General features: G+C 39.6%; 1 protein-coding gene and 1 long non-coding RNA gene across 6 annotated transcripts in view; one reads left to right on the forward strand and one right to left on the reverse strand.

Moving 5' to 3' along the window:
* AMN1 (antagonist of mitotic exit network 1 homolog) overlaps nt 1–19,766 on the reverse strand; it is a 51,502-nt gene extending 31,736 nt beyond the window's left edge. For 4 of the 5 annotated variants that reach the window (XM_032432807.1, XM_032432805.1, XM_032432803.1 and 1 more), the window contains exon 1: nt 19,586–19,766. In XM_032432807.1, coding sequence (XP_032288698.1) covers nt 19,586–19,686 — 101 coding nt within the window. In that variant the 5' untranslated portion in view covers nt 19,687–19,766. The remainder of the gene's footprint in view (nt 1–19,585) is intronic. The other variant, XM_032432806.1, reaches the window with a different exon arrangement.
* A 369-nt stretch (nt 19,767–20,135) lies between these two features.
* LOC116649707 overlaps nt 20,136–21,994 on the forward strand; it is a 33,388-nt gene continuing 31,529 nt past the window's right edge. Inside the window, exon 1 of the long non-coding RNA XR_004302723.1 lies at nt 20,136–20,219. This is a non-coding gene — a long non-coding RNA (uncharacterized LOC116649707). The remainder of the gene's footprint in view (nt 20,220–21,994) is intronic.

Consider the following 21,994-nt stretch of genomic DNA (forward strand, 5'->3'; position numbering starts at 1 on the left):
GATTCCTGGGTCATAGAAAAAGGGCTTTATTACTCATGACAAGAGCAGTAGCCAGAGCTTCACATTTATGCAGGTTCCCCATGCCCTCTAAGTCCTACAGTGTAATGTACGTAGGGCCCAGATGAATGCTTGCTCACGCGGTGGGTTGTATTGCAGGAGAAAACACCGAGCTTGGGTGATTCACAACTTTTATGGTAAACTGAAGCAAGTCTGCTCTGTTTTGGAAGGAGACAATATTTGCTGCACAAACAACCCTGAGAAATGCCCTAGGTAAAGAGTAGTCAAGGCCCTACATTCTTGGCATACCTGTAAAGTTCATGGCAGATTGCCTCTCCCAACATCTACCCAACACGTTCTTGGCTGAACTCAAATATTTATGTAAGTGTACCACTCTGTCAGCTACTCTAATTAATTTGATCAACAAAGGCAGAAACCAAATCTGTTCACTTTGTCTCTTAAAGCATTTAATTAAGGCTACTATCAATAGTATTCCAAGTAGCAGGGTAAGGCCAATCTGCAGTAATGACCTCGACAGCACCCCCAGGGTCCCAGACTTAGTTAACTGTGAATAAGTATGGAAGGGTGGGGAGGACCAGTAAGTCTCATTTTAGATAGACAGGATGTAGTCCAATCTATCATCCACTACGAAACATGCAAAGGAATTTAGATTGTTATTTCAATGGCTACATTTTTCTTTTGTAGGACTTCTAATTAAAAAAAATCTGGGGCGCCTGGGTAGCTCAGTTAGTTAAGCATCCACCTTTGGCTCAGGTTGTGATCCCAGGGTGCTGGCATGGAGCCCCACATCAGGCTCCCTGCTCAGTGGGGAGTCTGTTTATCCCTCTTCTTCTGCCCCTCTTCCCTGCTTGTGCTTTCTCTCTCATTCTCTCTCAAATAAATAAAATCTTTTAAAAAAAATCTATTATCTGTATTCTCTTAAGGATAACTGTTTCTTTGTTTTTGAATATGTCTAATACATTTGTTTTAAAATACCTTTCAAACTGTTCTATTATTTGTAGTTCTTAAAGTGTCAATTCTCTATTTTCTGCTGAGTCTCTTTCGTGCCATTTTTTTGTAAGTTTTTTTTTTTAATTCTTTAATCTCCAGCAGACTCCCCGCTGAGCCTGATGTGGGGCTGGATGCAGGGCTCCAGGCAGGGCTCAACCTCACAACTGAGGTCATGACCTGAGCCGAAATCAAGCGTGGGTCCCTTAACCAACTGAGCCATCCAAACACACCCCCCTGCCTTTTTAAGTTTTTACTGTTAACTCTTTTACACAAGTAATTTTTCATGAGAGTCCTGTGTTCTTTGTGTGAAGCCATCCCCATAGTGAAGGTTTGGGTTTTCTCTGCTTGAGGACCCTATGTTTGGTTGGGCTTCAATAACAAAATACCACAGAGTGGCAGGCTCATAAACATGAGAAATTTAATCTTCACAGTGCTGGATGCTATAAGTCTGAGATCAGGCTGGTTGAATAAGGGCCCTCTTCCTGGTTCATATTCAGTGCCCTCTCTATGTGTCCTCACATAGTGGAAGGGGCCAGAGATTTCTCTGGAAGTTTTAAAAGGGCACTAATCCCAATCATGAGGGCCCTACCCTCACGATTTAAACACCTCCAAAAGCCCCCACCTACTTAACATTCAGCCTGTAGCACATCCCATGAGCGTTCACAAGTTCCAAAGCAAAGTTAATGTTATTTATTTATCTTGAGGATTCTGTAACATATTCACAGTGAACATTCAAACCATACACTTGTGCATAATAAAGGCATGAAAGACCAGTTTTTCAACAGGAATTCCACTTTTGGCTGGGACTCTATATCCTTGTCAGTGCATGTGGGTTGCTCTGGGGGTGGGGCGTGTGCGACCTCAAGCTAGGCGGCTCTGCAGCAGGGGTAGATTCCGAAGGAGCTGAGTAATGCAAGCTATCTGTTGACCATTCTCTCCATGGGCAGCAAGTCCTTCCCTGAAGAGAGATCTGAGCGGCGTATCTCCATGGCTAGCTCTCTCATTTTCCAAAACTATGTTTCATTTAGGTGTTTGTATATTTTAAGTAATTCACACTGAATGGACTACATGGCATAATAAAGGGTAATAAGTTTAGACTCTCCCAGCTCTCATTCTCCTCTACTCTGTTAGGATATTGAAATCAGATATTCCATTATCAACAGACATTTATATCATTTATTCTAAAAGTAAAAGCTTAATGAAAAAAACTCCCAACTTTTTGATAATGGCTTTATTAAGATATAATTGACATAACATCAGTGTTTTTTGGTATATTCACAGAATTGTGCATTCATCATCACTATCTAATTCCAGAACATTTTCATTACTCTAAAAATAAATCTTGTACCCATTAGCAGTCAGCTGACAATCTCTCCCATCTCCCACCCATCTACTCTGTCTCATCCACATAAACGGAATCATAATAATATATGGTCTCTTGTTACTGGCTTCTTTTACTTAGCATAACATTTTTAAGTTCTTCCATTTCAATTACTGTACTTTTTCAATTCCAGAATTTCCATTAGGTTCTTTTTTTATATATGATTGCTATCTCTTTACTGCTATTGTCTATTTGATGAGACACTGTCATCATACCTTCTTTTCCTTTTTTGAAATCAAGGTGAAATTCATAAAATATAATTAATTGAAGCATACAATTCAGTGGCATTTTGTACATTTATAATGTTGTGCAACTACCACCTCTATCTAGTTATAAAACATTTGTTATTAGCTCAAGAGAAAATGTGTACCTATTAAGGAGTCAGTCCCCATTCCTCTCTCCACTGGGTATCTGGCAACTACCAACTTGCTCTCTGTTGCTATGGATTTATCTATTTCAGTTATTTCATATAAATGAATTCATACAATATGTGGTCTTTTGTGTCTGGATTCATCCACTTAGCATAATGTTTCCAAGGTTCATCCATGTTGTTGCATGTATCAATACTTTATTCCTTTTTAATGGCTGAATGGTATTTCATTATATGGATATACCACATTTATTTTTTATTATTTTTTTAAAAAATATTTTATTTATTTATTTGACAGAGAGAGACACAGCGAGAGCAGGAACACAAGTGGGGGAGTGGGAGAGAGAGAAGCAGGCTTTCTGTGGAGCAGGGAGCCTGATATGGGGCTCAATCCCAGGACCCTGGGATCATGACTGGAGCCGAAGGCAGACACTTAATGACTGAGCCACCCAGGCGCCCCCAATATACCACATTTATTTAAAAGATTTTATTTTTAAGTAATCTCTACACCCAATGTGGAGCTTGAACTCAAAACCCGGAGATCAAGAGTCACATGCTCTACTGACCAAGCCAGTCAGGTGCCCCCCACATTTTGTTTAATGATCATTGGTGATGGACATTTTGGTTGTTTCCACTTTTTAGCTATTGTGAATACTGCTGCTATGAACATATATGTACTAGTATTTATTTGAGTATCTAGTTTCAGTTCTTTTGGGTATATACTTGGGAGTGAAATTGCTGGGTAATATAAAAATTCCATGTTTAACTTTTTTTTTTTTTTTAAAGATTTTATTTATTTATTTATTTGACACAGAGAGAGAGTACAAGCAGGGGGATTGGCAGGCAGAAGGAGAGGGAGAAGCAATCTCCCCACTGATCAGGGAGCCTGATGTGGGGCTCAATCCCAGGACCCTGAGATCATGACCTGAGTGGAAGGTAGACGCTTAACCAACTGAATCACCCAGGCACCCCTCAATATTTAACTTCTTGGGGCGCCTGGGTGGCTCAGTCGTTAAGCGTCTGCCTTCGGCTCAGGTCATGATCCCAGGGTCCTGGGATCGAGCCCCACATCGGGCTCCCAGCTCAGCGGGAAGCCTGCTTCTCCCGCTCCCACTCCCCCTGCTTGTGTTCCCTCTCTTGCTGTGTCTCTCTCTGTCACATAAATAAAATCTTTAAAAAAAAAAAAAATTTAACTTCTTAAGGAACTGCCAAGCAGTTTTCTCCTTTACTTAATATATGTCTTCCTTTAATTCTTTGAATATGTTTATAATAGTTTCTCTGAAGTCTTGCTAAGTCCAACATCTGGGTCCTCTCTAAGGAAGTTTCTGTTGCCTATTTTTTTCTGTGTACGAGTCAAACTTTCTGTTTGTCTTGAAATTTTTTTGTTGAAAACGGGACAGTTTAGATAATAAAATGTAGAAACTTTGGATATTGATCCCACACATTTGTGATTATTTGTTTGTTTAGTGACCTGGCTGGACTATTTTAGTGAAGTCTATTTCCCTCACTATATGCAACTTCTGATTTGCTTCTTAGTGGGCACAGCTTGGACATAAGCATTGTTCCCTTAGGATGTCAGTGGTTTTGGTAGGGCTCTCTGTGACTCAGAGCCAAAGGCTGTCAACCTTCACTCCTTACAGATTGCTCTCATGTTTTCAACAATGTGTGGGGTACAAATTGCTCCACAATGTCATCCAATTCATTTTGGACTCCTTTGTGGGATTCGTTTCTGAGATCAGTGTTTAAGGTTTGTTCTGACTCAGGGCAGGCTCTTGTTAGATGTCCCTTTCCCTGGTTCTCTCTGGTAAACTTCTTTTCCCATTTCATTATATGGTATATCCATATAATGAAATACCATTCAGCCATTAAAAAGGAATAAAGTATTGATACATGCCTATGGTTTAGCTTGCATCTCACATGTAGCTCTCAGACTCTTGGTTAATACTTACTTAGATTTGAACTTCCTTCACCCTCTGTTTCAAATAAAATCATTTTCTTGACAGCTTTAGAATTGTTTTGCAGCCTGTCTTTCTTCTTGGGAAAAATCTCTAAGCTACAATTTCAGAGCTGGGAACAAGGATGATGATATGCTTCTCTCTGAGTGAAACCCCTACCTCCGGAGCAGAGTGCTGGGCAGTAGCCTCTGGTCTTCTTACTTGCCTCTTCTAGGATGGAACCTCTACCCACGAATGAGCTGGGATAAGAGAGATCAGCATCCCAGTATTCTCAGCATGCCATGCTGAAATAGAACCTGTGCTCCATAAGTGTGGGCTAGGTGGAGGTAGCAATCCCCCAACCGTCGACCATACTCACCCATAATTTAGCCTGTGAACAAGTACCTAGGGAGAAGTGTGACAAGAAATACTGGCATCCTGTTTTTTCCAGGAAAATACTGAAGCCCTTGACTAGGAACTGGGGGGAGACGTAGCTCCATCACCTTAGCCATACCCACCTGGAGTGGAGGTATGGTTCAAATGCCATAGACTTGTTGTTCTTACTGAGTTTTAAAAGATTATCTTGAATGAATGTTTTTTTCATTTGCTGTCTGCCCTTAGGAGGATTTCCAGAGACTTTAAGCGTTGGTTTTGTTTTATAATTTTCAACTTTTATGCTTATTTTACGGGGGAGCAGGTCTGTGCAGCTCCTCATACTTCCTTTTCAGTAAGTCTTCCAAATAGCATCAATCTTCGCATCCATTTAACAACTGTATCCCATTAATAAGAAATATGGTGACTCCTTTTCTTTCAAATATGTACTTGGGCTCTTTTCAAATAAGTTGGTCATTTTAAGTTTGCTTACTTTTCAGTGCAAGGTCTTTCTATCCCAACTGATTCTACAACAATTCTTGGAAAGAAATGGTGAGAGAGAGAGAGAGACAGACAGACAGACATACTCATGTATTTTTAAAATCCATATAATTGCTAAATTGTTTTAAAAATTGAGGTGAGACAGTTTCCCAACTTCTGGCTCGTGGTCACAGTTAGGCCTTTCACACTTCCATAGGTATGCTCAGAAGGTAAGGTCCCAACTGCTCTTTATTTGGGCCATTTCTCAGGTGGGTTGTGTTTGTAGCAAACAGTTCTGAGAGATAAGGTATTGTCTCCCTCCAAGACAAAGGGCAAGTCTGCTTATTGCTTGTTATAAAACTGTGTATTCCTCGAGCTCAGTGGTTTTTTTCCCTGTAATATACCGATTGTGCAGGCATCCATCTGAGCCCTCTGTGTCATCCTCATTGGATTTGGGGGAGAAGGGCAACTGAGGCAAACTGCTCATGTGGCTTGCTGTGCTGTAACAAAGTCCTTTGTCTCTAGCCCAGAAATCTTGTGTCTTCTGCCACTGTCAAACAATATGAACAGTAACAGTCTCATCAAGTAAAATCAAATCCTACATCTAACAATTTTGTGATGAGAATGGGATGCTGATGGAAACATAGGTTTATGCAAGAGGGAGGAGAAAAGTTCTGTGGGCCAGGTCTGGGGATATGAGACTCCTTGAGATCTAGTAGCAAATGCTCTCCCCATTTACAGCAATTTGTGCTCTAACCCAAAGTGACATTTTAAAAAAATGGCGCTTTTCCACCTCTAGTCAATGTGATATGGGAAACAAAGGCAGAAGAAAAATTATTAAATTTCCTTACTACCTACAGCCCACTGACAAGTCCTTGAAACAGAGAGTAACATTCCTCTGGGACTCAACTGCCTCAATGTTAATACTTTGCTAAGGGCAAAAGGCAATCCTAGCCCAACCTGCCCCATCCCCCTGGATCCTGTAAGCCTACTTTAACATATAAAAATTCTTTTGGAAACTTCCTTTATATCTAAACCCCCCAAGATACGTGTTGGCAATCATCCCCCAAGCATATGGCCCACTGATATACATCTGAAGGGTCTCATGACTAAGGTTTTATTAGATGGTAATAAATGACCTTTTTCCCAACAATAGCTAGCCCCCTCAAGGTCCTGGAAACCTTGCTTCCAAAATTCCTCAGAGACTTGTGCTATCACTAACCCCTTCCCAACTTGAAAGGATATAATGGGCCGCTCCTCATGACCCCAGTGCAACTCCTTCTGCCCATGGGTCCTGTCCCCGTGCTTTCATAAAACCACCTTTTTGTACCAAAGCCATGTCAAGAATTCTTTCTTGGCTGTCAGCTTTGAATCCTAACATCTTTCCTACATCACTTACTGCTTACTCTACAATGGCAGAGTCCCCAAATTCAGTGTTTCTTTCCTGTAATGCACCTCACAGCTTGATTAGACATTCATTTGGGCCCTCTGTGTTACTCTTGTGGAATGCAACACACTGCTTGTGTTGGCATCCATCTGAGCCCTTTGTGTTGCTGCTGTGTGTCTTGGAGGTCAAGAGGAAGTGACATAAACACGCTAATGCTCATACTGCTTGCTGTGCAATGAATAATAAAGTCCATTGTGCCTTTGATCCAAGAACCTTTGTTCTACCAGCATCCACGAAACAAAACCAGGCTAAAAAATGTATTAGCTTATAAGAAGGGTAAAATCAGATTCTATACTGACAGTCATTCCCCTTATATTTTCCTTTACGCAGATTTCAGCTATATTTCAACTGTTTCCCTTTTCCCCACAATGCCATCCTTTTTTCTGCTCCATCTCTCTTCCTAGTCTTTTTCATCTGGGCCCTTTAGGGTCCTCTTCTCTGAACTCAGCTATCTAGCCTGTGCCATGTATTCTCCACAGTAAATGCCTTCCTCTTTTTGCTCCAGTTCCCTCCAGCAGCAACATTAGGGAGCTTGGAAAGAAACAAATTCAGTATTTTGAAAAATACTGCTATGAGAACTATTAAATGGTTCATGAAGTCTATCCAAAAGTCTGTTGGTCAAACAAAGAAAGTTTATTAAATTTTCCACAGCAAGGATTTAACAGGGTTTTGGTAGTGTCTCAATAGGGGAAAGCTACGCAAGAGTACATTCAGGTTTCTCCCTCCAAGATGGGGAGTGGGTTAATATTAGGCAAAATTTGTGACCTAATAGTGTAAGACTGATAGATACAGGGTCTCAAAGCAGGCCTTGGTGAACAATCTATCCTGATAAACATAACGTTTGCTTTAATAATCAAAATGTTTGTCCTAATAACCAAACATTTGTTTAGATAAACAGATGGCAAAAATTTCCTGGAGCAAGTTATACTGACATAAGCTATCTCAGTTTTCAGTCCCATCGGTTGACACAGGTGGTCTAAGTTCTCAAAACAAAAATGAAAACTGGCCAGCTAAAACCTAACAAAATCTTCAAAAGCTGTAAAAAAAAAAAAAAAAAAGGGGGGGGGGGGGGGGGGGGGGTGAGATAGACATCTCATCTGATAGGAATTGCTCCAAATTTTATAGTTAAAAGAAACAACTTATTTATATTTAACCCATCAGTTATATGGTGAATTAATGTAACAAAGAAATCATTTTTGGCATAATACGAATGTTGCATAAAATTTGGTCCTTGGTCACCTTTTCCTCTCCCCATATTCTCTCCCTTAAACTTAGCAATGGCTTCATCTATCATCTGTTAGGAATTTACTCCTAATTTTAGACTCAATCCTTGATCTCTCTTTCATATTTCTATCTGCCTGTTTGATATTTCTAATGGATGTTCTGATTCATTTTTCTCATAAGACACTTACTTCTCCATGATTATCTAATGTTAATCACCATTTTCCTGGTCAACAAAGCTGAAAACTTTAATTTTTGCTTTTTCCCTTTCCTTGGTCCTTCTATTTAAAACTATTCACCACATCCCAGATCCAAAGAATTCTCTAAGGCAGTGCTTCAAAGAGCTAGTCAGTGAGGAGATTCAAGGATGTAAACCAAGCAGTTTCCTGCATGGAGAAGTCCCATCCTCTGGACTAAACAGTGCACTCAGTAAAAGAGTTGATTGTTATTTTGGATCAAGCTCCTTACCTTGTTACATCCCAGAAATAGCTTGCTGACCAGCTGCCAACCTGAACATACCTCTTCCCAAAAGGATTAGGAAATATGGATCTCAAGCCAAAAATGGACCCTATGGGGGACAACACTGTAGTATGACAATGAAGGTCAGGTGTTCATTTTTTTGCTTTATTTAATTTTTAAAAAAGATTTTATTTATTTATTTGACAGAGAGAGCACAAGCAGGTAGAGTGGCAGGCAGAGGGAGAGGGAGAAGCAGGCTCCCCACTGAGCTGAGAGCCTGACATGGGGCTCAATCCCAGGACCCTGGGATCATGACCTGAGCCAAAGGCAGATGTTTAACCAACTGAACCACCCAGGCATCCCAATCTTTTTGCTTTATTTCCAAGTTCTGGATAATTTTTCTTAAGGTGTTATTCCGTTTCCTCTTTTTTTCATTAAGCACTATGTTTTATTTATTTTATGTTAGTGGTTTATGTATCAAGTTGTTTATTTATCTTTATTTGGCCACAGCCAAACTTATAGAAAGATGCAACCCCCAGGGGTATAGTGAATGCTCCAACAATATGAAATCACAGATGCTTGGCCAGAAGGCCTCGTATCTGAGGTTTTGTCAAAGCACTGGAAGTCATGGTAGTTATTCTCCTCAACACCAACCTCAAACCTAATGTCCTTGCTAACTCACTAAGCACTATATTTTATTTTAAGATTTTATTCATTTGAGAGAGAGAGTGTGCGCGCATGTGTGCGGGCAGGGAGAGGAGCAGAGACAGAGAATCTCAAGCAGACTCCACGCCATCAAGTGTGGGGCTGGTCTCTGGACCTGATGGGGGTGGGTGGGAGGGTTTGAGTGTGTGTGTGTGTGTGGGGGGGCAGACATGGGGCGGGATGCGGGGCTGGATCCCACAACCTGTGAGATCATGACCTGAGCCCAAACCAAGAGTCTGAAGCTTAATGGACTGAGCCACCCAGTCACCCCAGCATTATGTCTTAAAGTTCCATCCATACAAATCTACTCTTCACTTCCCTAACAGCTGCATAATACTCGATGGCACCTCTCCCAGTGATAGACATTCCAATTTTCTGTCACCACAGTGGAATTCTGCAATGAACATCTTCATACATGTCTCCTAGTTTGGGCTCTCCTTACCTCTTTCCAAGATTCTGCAACAGTTTCCTAAGTGTCTCTTTATTCCCAACTTCTCCCTAATTCAAATCTCTCTCTACTCCCAGCACAGTTCCAAAATCTTTTATAGCTCCCATTGCTACAGAATTAAACACTGTTATATCATTCTGGTCCCCAAAGTTCTACTCCTAATTATATGGTTTTATGTCATACTACTCTGCTATTCATATTGTATTCTTCAGCCAAACTGAAATGCTACTTTCTGGTGAAATACTGCTGTCTGGTCTTCTCCCGTATTTCTAACTTTCCTGCTTGTCAAGCCTTTGCCCTTATTATTCCACTCCTTCTTGGATGCATTTCCTCTCATTTCCAATTGTCAGATGCTACGAATCTTCAAATACAACCCCCTTTACAAAGCCTTCTCCTAGTCTTGTATATTCTTTTCCTCATCAGAAGTTTCAAAACTCTTTGTTAATCCCTCTTTTGTGCTATTATTACTTATATTATAGCTATTTATATATTTGCCTAATGCTAGTCCCATAAGACTGTACCTTCTTTATGCTAGTTATTTCCCACAATCATCAGCATAGTGCTTCATATGCCAAATGTGCACTTTACATACATGCTTACCTGAATATTGAGCAACTCCTAAAAATAAGGAACTGTGGCTATGAAGAGATAAAAGACTTGATTCTGGCCACAGAAGTTCAGAGGATCATTTGTATGGATACATCAGGGAAGTGTCAGGATAAAGACAGGAATTAAAAGACAGGAATTCAGCTAGGCTTTAGTCTGTCTTCCTAACTTGCACTCAACTATTTCTCCAACTCTTTTTACTGACAAAGAAAATCCTATTTGGATTAGGCATAAAATTTAAGCCAAGAATGAAAGCAAGATACTTTTCTCAGGACTCTAAATAAGCCTGAGTTATACATAGGAGAATCAACGGATTTCTCTTATAAAAAGTGACTGTGGGGGTGGCTGGGTGGTTCAGTTGGTTAAGCATCTGCCTTCAGCTCAGGTCATGATCCCAGGGTCCTGGGATGGAGCCCTGCATCAGGCTCCCTGCTCAGAGGGGAGACTGCTTCTCCCTTTCCCTCTGCCTACCCCCCACCCCGCTCATGCTCTTTCTTGAGCGTGCACTCTGTTGATCTCAAATAAATAAAATCTTAAAAAAAAACCCCAAAACACGTGACTGTGGACTGAGGGCCAGAAGTTTATGAGATATAATGTAAAGGTTACATCTCAGTGATTTCAAAAGCACTCAACAGATTAAGATAATTGTTCTCCTCAGCCTTAATTTTTACATGGCAATATTTTTAATGTAATATTAATGAACTGAAAGCTCCTGGAGAGAAGCAATTGCCACTGTAACTGCGACTTCCAGCACAATATCTCATGTGAAATAATTAATAACAATAACTAACACTTAGTGGTGCTTATTACTTGCTAGTGTTAAAATAAAATAACATGGAGACCAGGCTTGAAAATCCCTCAAGCAGACAAAACCAGTTAGGTCACATAGTGAAACTTAATCTAGCTTTTATCATGATTGTAAGAGAAACTTAACCTAGGTTATTTCTTGTAAATGTCTCTGATAATGATAAATAACACTTAAATCATCTTCCTAAAGTAGTATAAGAGAATCACTTTTAACCAATCCCCTGCCATTTATAAACTCCCATTTAAAAAAAAATTAATTCCAGTATACTTAACAGTGTTATATTAGTTTCAGGTGTACAATGTAGTGATTCAATAATTCTATACATTACTCAGTGCTCATCATGATAAGTGTACTCTTTAATCCCCTTCACTTATTACCCATCTCCCCCCGCAACCCACCGCCCCTCTGGTAACCATCAGTTTGTTCTCTATATTTAAGAATCTGTTGCTTGGTTTGTCTCTCTCTTTTTCCTTTGCTCATTTGTTTTGTTTCTTAAATTCCACATATGAGTGAAATCATATGGTATTTGTCATTCTCTGACTGACTTATTTCACTTAGCATTACATTCTCTAGCTCCATCCATGTTGTTGCAAATGGCAAGATTTCATTTTTTTTTTATGGCTGAATAATATCCCAGTGCGTGTGTGCATGCACGAGCATGTATGTGTGTGTTTCACATCTTCTTTATCCATTCATCTATCAATGGACACTTGGGTTGCTTCCATAATTTGGCTATTGAAAATAATGCTGCAATACACATAGGGGTACACAAAACTGTACCCCTGAAACAAATAATACATTATATGTTAATTAAAAAAAAGGAAGAAAAAAATAAACATAGGGGTATATATATCTTTTTGAATTAGTGTTTTTGTATTCTTTGGGTAAATACCCAGTAGTGAAATTATTGGATCATACAGTAATCCTATTTTTAACTTTTTAAGGAAACTTCATATTGTATAAATTCCTCTTGTAAATAACCAATCGTTGTAAAGATTAAACAACTTTCTCATCCTCACTTTATAAGCCATCCTGTAATTACATGCCTCTGAGATTCTAACCACTTCTGGTTTGAAGTCTCCCTGTTTGCTAACAATTTGTTTCTCACTCAGTAAAATATTCATATCAAGTAGAACTCTCTGAATTTTATTTTGACAGTTTTTGGTGTCAGAAGTGGGATCCAAAGATGACCCCAGCTCAGCCCCAAGGCCAGTGAGTAACCAGGTGCCAACACCCATGAAGCCCACTGCACACTGCTTTCTTACCAACCGTGGAATTCCAGGGTAAGTCTTTCTCAGATTCAAACTCTACTCCCTTTGTGTTGACCTTTCTAGTTTTACTAAGCAACCTTTGTTGAAGGTTTTCAGTAAGTCACACTATTCTGTTCTAAAGAGGGGTTAATGTGTGAAATTCTCTGTTTTGGAACAGCCGTTGAAAAACAGTACCCCTGATAATTAAGATTTCCTAGGGAATCTAAGGCAAAGATGGGTTCTACCTGGTCCAAAACTCAGACTAGGATCTTATGCCTTTTTGGAAAAATGGGTGAACTTTACAAAGAATAATTGGAACAGCAGTGACCATTTTGGGAAAATCCTTAACTTAGATAAAATAGCCCACCTTAGGGGCACCTTTTAAAAAAGAGGATCACAAATTACTTAAAGACAATAAATGCATTCATTAGTTGGTATGCCAAAGTGTTAAAAAGACAAAATGACTCCAAAAATAGCTTCTCTAAAGAATTCTTACAGCACACAAATAAAAAAGTTGTGGTAAAAAGCTTAAATCATCTGAGCAGATAACCTTAAATTATTCTATCTGCCAGAAACACAATTTGGGTCCAGCTATTCTTTTGAGTTTTGTATTACTGTACCTGACACACAGCTAAAATTTTTAAACGAAAGCTATAAAATCTCTGTTTACAACTGTCTATATATTAATGTATATGTGTCTATGTATGTATGTTATGCATATGTGATTTTCAAAAAGAGCTCTATTTAATTAGCTTAAAGAAATATAAGTACTTAAATAAGTTAAGTATTCTTAAAACTCTCAGAAATATAGACACTAACCCAAATGCTTTTCAAGTTCATAAGATCTGGGATAATCTTCAATGCATTTTGCAAATAGTTTAAATATGTTGATGTAATTAAAACAGGCATGTCTTCTTAGTAGTCAACATTAAACATAATGCCAATATACAATCTTTCCTACCTGGATTTACTAGTCAAATAAGCTGATGCTATCTTTGTTACAAAATTTGTAAGCAAGAAAAACCAAAGATGTTAGTTAGGTATTTAATATTTAATCCAAGCATAATTATTAAAAACAAATATTTTAAGATTAAATAAGATGATGGATATTCCTCTAATGTAGATGAATGAAATGAAATGAAATGAAATGTAGATCATTTCCAAATAGATAATATACTGAAACATTAATTGCTAAATATATGTTTAAGTTTATTTACTTTTGGGGTGCCTGGGTGGCTCATTCGTTAAGCGTCTGCCTTCGGCTCAGGATCGAGCCCCACATCAGGCTCCCTGCTCAGCAGGAAGCCTGCTTCTCCCTCTCCCACTCCCCCTGCTTGTGTTCCCTCTCTCGCTGTGTCTCTCTCTGTCAAATAAATAAAATCTTAAAAAAAAAAAAAAGTTTATTTACTTTTGGCAGCTTAATTTTTATAAAGAGACAAAAAATACTTGGATCTATTTTTAAACATGCCTTTTGCCACATTAAAAAAATGTACTATGAAGAAGCACATGTCTCTAAAAAATATACTTTCTTATAATTAAGTGTTCATAAATTTGCTAATCTACTACAAGATGCTGATATATGCCAGATGTTTACAACTGCCTTCTTCCTAGTTTTCATTGGAAAATAAAGATTACTAACAGTTAAAATTTATAATCCATATATAAAAATAAGCCTACTAAAACAAGAGTAAAAGAAAACAACTATGTATACAAAGTATGAGAGGAGAATAGGATGCGTTTTTTATATGAAGAGTATGCAAAGAATATAGGATTTGTTCTTATTAAGGAAAAAAAGAGTAATCTTGTCCTAAAGTAAAATGGTTATCCCAGAATGAGAAAGAAAAAAGGAATAAAACAAAAATCTAAATGGATACAGAAAGTTGCAGAAGGCTTGTGAAGAAATTCCATGCTGCATGGTCAAAGTTAGCTAAAATTAAATGGATTTATTTATAAAATTTTCCAAAACTGAGTTGAATAATACACTAATACAAAACCACAGTTTAATTTTCTCTCTGTTAAAAGGACAAAGTTTCTTAGATTGTTAGTCTGCTCTTAATCAGAGATTATGAAAGGTTTTTCTTTACCTTTTGTGTATTTTGTCTAGGAAACAAAGATTCAATGTCTTACGAAAATAATTTCCTGTGTTTCACTTTGTCTTTATCAGGTTTTTGATTGCTTAGGAAAACAATCTTTTCAATATTAAAAGAGCTAAGGTATTTTTTTTTTTAAGATTTTATTTATTTGACAGAGAGAGACACAGCGAGAGAGGGAACACAAGCAGTGTGAGTGGGAGAGGGAGAAGCAGGCTTCCTGCGGAGCAGGGAGCCCAATGCGGCGCTTGATCCCAGGACCCTTGGATCATGACCTGAGCCCAAGGCAGATGCTTAACGACTGAGCCACCCAGGCGCCCCAGAGCTAATGTATTTTTAACAACTATGTACTTTCTATGTTTGCTTGTGAAGTCTTTTTGTTACTTTGGTTGAATAGGTAACTAAGTATTATTTCACAATGACCTGTGATCCTATTTAATTAAGTGGTGTTTTGTTTTGTTTTGAGAGAGAGGAGGAGGGGGAGAGGGAGAGGGAGAATCTTAAGCAGGCTCCATGCCCAGCACAGAGCCCGATATGGGGTCAATCGCTCGACCCTGAGATCATGACCTGAGCCGAAATCAAAGAGTCAGAGGCTTAACTGACTGTGCCCCTCAGGCGCCTCTAATCAAGTGACTGAAACCTTTTGACATTTTTTACAAACTTCCCAAAATCAAATTCTAAATGAAGTCTTTTTGACTTCGAACTAACTTTGGGGTATTCCCAAGGCTCCCTGGAAGATCTCAGTTTTTTTTCTCTCCTTATAAAAATGGAGACATTGAATTATAAATTTCTCAAATGTTAAATTGCATGGGAAACATTATCAAGTAAAGGGGATGCTTAATCTTCTTAGACTGTATTTGTATGGATATATGTTATTAATATAAGTGTTCCAGAAATTGCATAGAACTCCTAGGAATCTGATATGCCCTGATATAATGTTATCAGTTATTTTTAAATGTTGTATGCCACAGGAATAGCCAAACTTACCTGTCAATCACATCATTTTTTTTTTTTACAGTGAACTCTTTAACTAAGGCTATTTTTAAGTCTTTTGTCATTCACAGACAGTTGTTTTACACTTAATTCTTCTATGAAAACATTTATAATCAACTACAGGCCAGAATGCTTTGTTTTCAAGGAGATTCATAGAAAAGACACTGACATATACTCTAGAATAGAAGTTTCTGATAATTTTAAGATCATACGACTTAACTAGGTAAGAATTTCTAGCATGCTATGGAGAAACTGATTGATCCATAAAACTGCTAACCCAAGAGCAAGAAAACAAGAATTGATTACATGGGACTAAACTAATGGAGATGATTATAATTTTTATGACATTGTTTGCAACATTTTTGGTTCTTTACTGTTTTACTCTCCAAATTTAAAGAACCCCTTTTCTCCTATCAAGCCACTATGTAACTTATAACAATTTGGTAAACTTTTGTAAACAAAGATTAAACATTTATCTTTTTCTCCCTACCTGATCCCTTCAGAATTCAAAACAAAACAAAACAACAACAAAAAACCCTTATTGAGTGTACTTATTTTCATGGCAGTATAGGTATTTGCATAAATTCAACAAGAATTTATTCTCTTTATAACAGGACACAATTGGACAAGCCCTTGGCTTGGCTTCTTGGCCTGAAGAGGTGTTTAAACATCTAATCCGAGATTTCTAATTACCAGATGGTTTTTAAGAAGCTAAGGTTGATTTGTGGAGCCAATAAAACCCTTTGAGTTACCAAAGCTTGGACTGGAATATCATATTTGAACATATGCATAAAATCACTATTCTGCTGCACTTATATAAATAACAAGCTGAATTTAATGAGACTAAACTTATTTTACAATTATATTGTGATTATCTTTGGTAAAAACGAAGTGACTAGGGGCACCTGGGTGGCTTAGTCGTTAAGCGTCTGCCTTCGGCTCGGGTCATGATCTCAGGGTCCTGGGATCGAGCCCCGCCTCGGGCTCCCTGCTCGGCGGGAGGCCTGCTTCTCCCTCTCCCTCTCCCCCTGCTTGTGTTCCCTCTCTTGCTGTGCCTCTCTCTATCAAATAAATAAATAAAAAAAAAAACAAAACAAAAAAAAACGAGGTGACTATAAGAGAGAAAAGTTATGTTTCAATAGAAAACTATAGTATACCTATTATCAGATTCTAGTCCTGTTCATAATCTTTGAGGTTTTGTTATCTATCTGTAAACTCAACTGGTCCTGAATTCTTCCAGTTTCCTCCAACACCTGGCTACAGCTTTCCAAACTAACATTTCCAATTTTCTCTCACCATTCTGACTTGGAATAAAAACTAAAATTGCCCTTTAACCCAAGCCCTACAACCTAAAGCCAGACAACTTGATATAAATCTCAGAGATATCACCACAAGAGATCATGTACAGACAACCTTAGTGCTTATTTCTATACGGGCCACTCAGAGAGTTCACTAGAACACCCAATGACATCATCAAAGTCATTCAAACTGCAAATCAGGAAAATCCAACAGATTGAAACTGCCATCCTCACTCCACTATCTAAAGATGTTTTGAGCTCAAATCTAGAAATTTTCTTGACTGGCTGCTCTTCAGACTCAGAAACTGAGTTTGTAATTTGCTCCAACGATTAATTTTTATCCTTCTTTTGTTTCCATAGAAATGCCTGTTTGCTCACACCGTATAGGGGCCCAACTTAGATGGAAGCTCTCCTATAACACTCCTGAAATAAGACATCATCATGTTTATCCTAAGTAATCATAACATGATTCAACAGTGTGAGGCACTAATGTAATATTAAAAAACTTACTTTCCACCAGGTCTAAGAAGCTTTCTGTGATCCATTCCAAAAAAAGACATTAGAACTTAGAGACTTAGTTTATTGGAAAAGACACCAACAAAAGACTGCTTTTAAATCACCTCAGAGAGATGTCTTCTGCAAAATCCCTACAATTACAGCAGAAATCTATAAACTCTCTAGCCAGAGTTATATTAGACAATTGCACAGCCTTAGACACCCTCACCACTTAATAAGGAGATGCATATGCTCCAACTGGTTAAAAAAAAAAATTTCCATGTTAATAAATTAGGACTAATTACCCCCAATTTAAAAGATCTTAAAGATCAGATGTCACTCTTTCATCAAATAGGTGATATTTCTTTCACTGATTTATTTAGTTGGTTAAATCTTGGCTCCTGGGAATCTCTGCTTCCAGGAATTTTTCAATCCTTGTCTGTTACTTCCCTCATAGTCATCATATTAACCTTGCTAGTTGTAGAAGTGCCAACAACACTGACTCCATCTTTGGCCCTCCATTTTGTTTATGCTCATGCAATGACCTCCCTCAGGGCTACATGTTCCAGGCCACTTGGACGTTAATGTATGCCCTGACCAGAATGCGGGAAGGCTTACTCTGATCTTCCCTCAAGTGGCGTACAGAAGGCACACTTCAGATAACTAGGAGAGATGGCTGGTGCATAAAAGGCGCCACTTTAGATAACCAGGAGAGATGACTGGTGCACAGATGGCGCCACTTTAGATAACCCCCCCTTGACTGCACCACGATGCCCCTTGCTCTATAAAAGCTGTAGCTTAAGGTTTGGACTGGGTGGAGAATAGCTGCATAGCACCTGGATCATTTATCCACTGGCTCCCCCTTGTCAGTAGGTTACATTGAATAAAGTCTGTGTAAACACTATGGAGTGGCTTGCTTCATTTTTGGCTTTCCAAGTGCCTACTTGGTGTGGAGGATATTTTACTGTACCTCCCCCACCTTCTAACACTAGTGCACTGTATCCTCTCAAGAGTTTTAAATGCCTTTCAGCAGCCACTCACACACCAAATGATATCCATCAGGATTACACAACTCAAAGAACTCAATAATCCTACTGCCCATGCCTACAATGACTATGCAACTGTTTGTAATGGCAACTACATGACCATACAACCCAAAGACTACATCAACAGTGGTAGCGAGAGTAATAGCATATTGGCTCACACTTTCAGCTTGCTGAGGGAATGACCAAAAGGGGGTAATTTTTTAGATAAAATAAAATGGAGACCACGCTCGAAAATCCCCTAAGCAGACCAAACCAGTTAGATCATATAAGTAAACATAATCTGGTTTATTTCATGAATGTAAGTGAAATTTAACAAGTTATTTCTTGTAAATCCCTCTGATAATCATAAACAAAACATAAATCATCTCCCTAAAATAGTGTAAGACAATTACTTTTAACCAATCCCTTGCAGTTCTTTAAATTGTGGTACCAATCATTGTAATAACCAATCACTGTAAAGGTTAAACAAACCTAGTCATTCTCAGTTTATAAGCCATCTTGCAAACACATGCCTCTGGGATTCTCGTTTCTCCCTCACGAAAATAAAGCTCCTTGAAATTTCTTTTGACACTAGGCATCCTTCTAAGGACTTTACATATGTTAAATTTATTCCTCACTATAACTCTATGAGATAGGTACCGTTGTTACACTAATTTGATAGGTCAAGAACTCAGGCACAGAGGTTAAATTACTCTCCATGGTCACACAGCTGGTGAATGGGACTGGGAGCTGAACCCTGTAATCGCAATCAAGCAATCAAGGAGCCGTGCTGCCTCGAAGAATCAGTATCTATCCCAGTTACAGGAACTGGTGGAACTTTGCTGAAGGCTTCTGAGAGCCACATCTAGTGTTTTGTTTTGTTCTACCAAGGCTTTCAGCTCCCGTCAGAAACAGGCCACTGTCAGGAATTGCCTGGGCATCAAGTTGTCAAGGCTGACTGAGAGTTCGGACACCCATGTGGGGGCGCCCACGGCGGACAGCGGGGCAAACCTGCCTAGCAGCCCACTTGACACAACTGCCCTCTAAGAGGAGACAACAAATCAGGAACTCAGAAACAGAAACACCAGCGGGGCCCTCTTCAGAGGTCCAGAGCTGGGAAGGGGCGGGGAGGGAGAGCAAGCACAGGGCTCGGCTGGGGCGGGGCGAAGGGGAGGCGGGGACCGGGTGGACTCACAGATCCAGAAGCTGACTGACCCGCCGCGAGCTAGGCATCGCGGCCGCCCAGGAGAGCCTCTTCCGTGGTCCCAGGGCCGCCCCAACGGAGCCAGAGACCATCCGTCAACTCCTGCCCCCGCGCGACGCGTAGGCCCTCGTGACGTCACACGGCTTCTTCCGGTGACCGGGACGCAGCCACGCTCGGGACTACGGAGGGAAAGGAGAGAAGGGAGGTGATAAAATGTAGAGTAGCCCTAAACTCGGTGAGGCGCGACGGGAGTTGTAGTTCTGCCACCTCGCGGGCTCCGTTTACGGGCGGTTTCCCAGGAGTTGAAGCCCCGCGCGCAACCTAGCTGGGCACACCTCCAGCGGCGCTCTGCTTAGAAGCCGCTCCTCTTACTGCAGGGACGTATTTGATGCTGGTCCGTGCATTTGGCGACACATACTGGAGACTCCCTTGGAAATGGACTCCATTAACGTGAAACGGAGCGTTTTAGAGCAACCAGGAGTGACCGCTGTTTACCGAGCATTTTCTCTGAAGCACGTACTGAGCTACGTGCTCTCAATTAACTACATTCATTTAATCCTGTGAAGTCGTGATTATTTAGCCTTATTTTACAGATGAGGACACTACATGCCAACAAAAAAGCTCAGTAAGAATTTCATCATAGGGGGGAGGGGCATCTGTTCAAATCAGAAAGGATTCTAAAGAAGGGGCACCCTTTCCCAGGTGGAATTCTTTCTCTTTGGTTATGCTGCAGAGTGCCGGCTATTTTTTAGTGTTTTTCGTTCTTCCTTGTGGATTGATTTGTTGTTTATGTGTCTGTCTTCCTTTTATAAGCTGAAAGTTGGAACCCAGTTTTGTTCATCTTTTCAGGATGCTGCTTATTCAGGCAATACACATTTATCAAGCATTGAAGGAGGGTAGAGAGAGTGCTGGTGCTGAGGATTCAGTGGTGAACACATGCACCAGACCAGTAGAAGGACAATTAAATTGTTAAATGCTAAGATGAAGTTAATGCTATGCGAGCACCCATGGAGGAGTTGGGGGAGCAGTTCAGAGAGAAAACTGTGGTCTGTTAGGGACTGCAGACAATTCAGGGTGGTGGCTACAATGGAGGGTGGTGAGAGATGAATGTAGAGCAGGAGTTGGCAAACTTTCTATGGAGGGCCAGATAGTAAAGATTGTAGAGTTTTGTGGGCCATACTGTCTTGGTCACAGCTACTCAACTTGTAGCTCAAAAGAAGTCATAGACAATATGAATGAGTGGAGCTGTGTTCCAATAAAGTTTTCTTATTGAAGTTTGAATTTCATGTAGTTTTCATTGTCATGAAATATTCATATTTTGGTTTTTCAACCATTTAAAACTTTACGTTGCAAACTACAAAAATGAGCAGTGGGCTGGATTTGGCCGGCTGGTGGTAGGTCTGTCCTCTTCTGATCAAAAAGCTAAAATGGGGCCTAATGATCTGTGTTAAACAATTTAGGCTTTGTCTGGAGGACTTTGGGTGGAGTCATAGGTAGGTTTTAAGCAAGGACAGGGCATGCATAGGAAAAATGAGATTTAGAAAGAACTCTAGCTGTGAAGTATTCAAAGAACTGTAGAGGTCACAGGTGGAGACCAGATAGGAGTCCTTTGATGATAGCCTGAGCTAAAGTAGTAACAATGGAATGGATAAACAGATTCAAGAGGTAATGGAAGTTGAACTGATAGGATTTAGAGATTGGTAGGGGTGAGGGAAAGTGAAGAGTCAAGATGAACTTTTAGGCTTTGGGTTCGGAGAATTGGGTGGCATATGGTGGTGCCATTTATTGAGCTGAGAGGATTGCAAGAGTTTTCTGAAGAGAGGAGGAAAGTATTGTTGGACATGTGGCTTTTGAGGTATCTATGGAAAAATGTAGGCATGGAGCTATAGATCTGCAAATTGTGCTGGTTTGCTCTTAAAGAATAGATTGAATAGCAGTGATAATGCATGCATTTACTTATTGATAACAGTAATTTAGAAGAATCCTCTGCTGTTCTGGGAGCCATTTAGACCTTGGAAGACCATGGGAGAGCTTGACAGAGCAGATAAGGGTAGGACTTCATAGTCCTTCCTATCTGTTGAGTGCTGCACAGCTGTCCATCTGGGTCTTCCCACTGATTACTTGATTCTTCAAGGAAAATATAGGCCATTGCCCCATTATTATGAGATGTTCAGCTTTGGGTGCCAGTATTCTTCTCAGTAGTCAAAGGAAGTCATCACAACTGTTTTTTTTTTAAGAAAATTATAATGAGGTAAGATGACAAAGTCCTAGTTATTTCTAGCCAGTTATTTTATTTTTAAATTTTTATTTATTTTTTTAAAAGATTTTATTCATTTATTTGACAGAGAGAGGGAGAGCACAAGCAGGCAGAGGGAGAGGGAGAAGCAAGCTCCCCGCTGA

The sequence above is a fragment of the Phoca vitulina genome, unplaced genomic scaffold (genome assembly GCF_004348235.1).
Source record: "Phoca vitulina isolate PV1807 unplaced genomic scaffold, GSC_HSeal_1.0 scaffold49, whole genome shotgun sequence".
In the NCBI taxonomy this organism is placed as follows: Eukaryota; Metazoa; Chordata; class Mammalia; order Carnivora; family Phocidae; genus Phoca; species Phoca vitulina.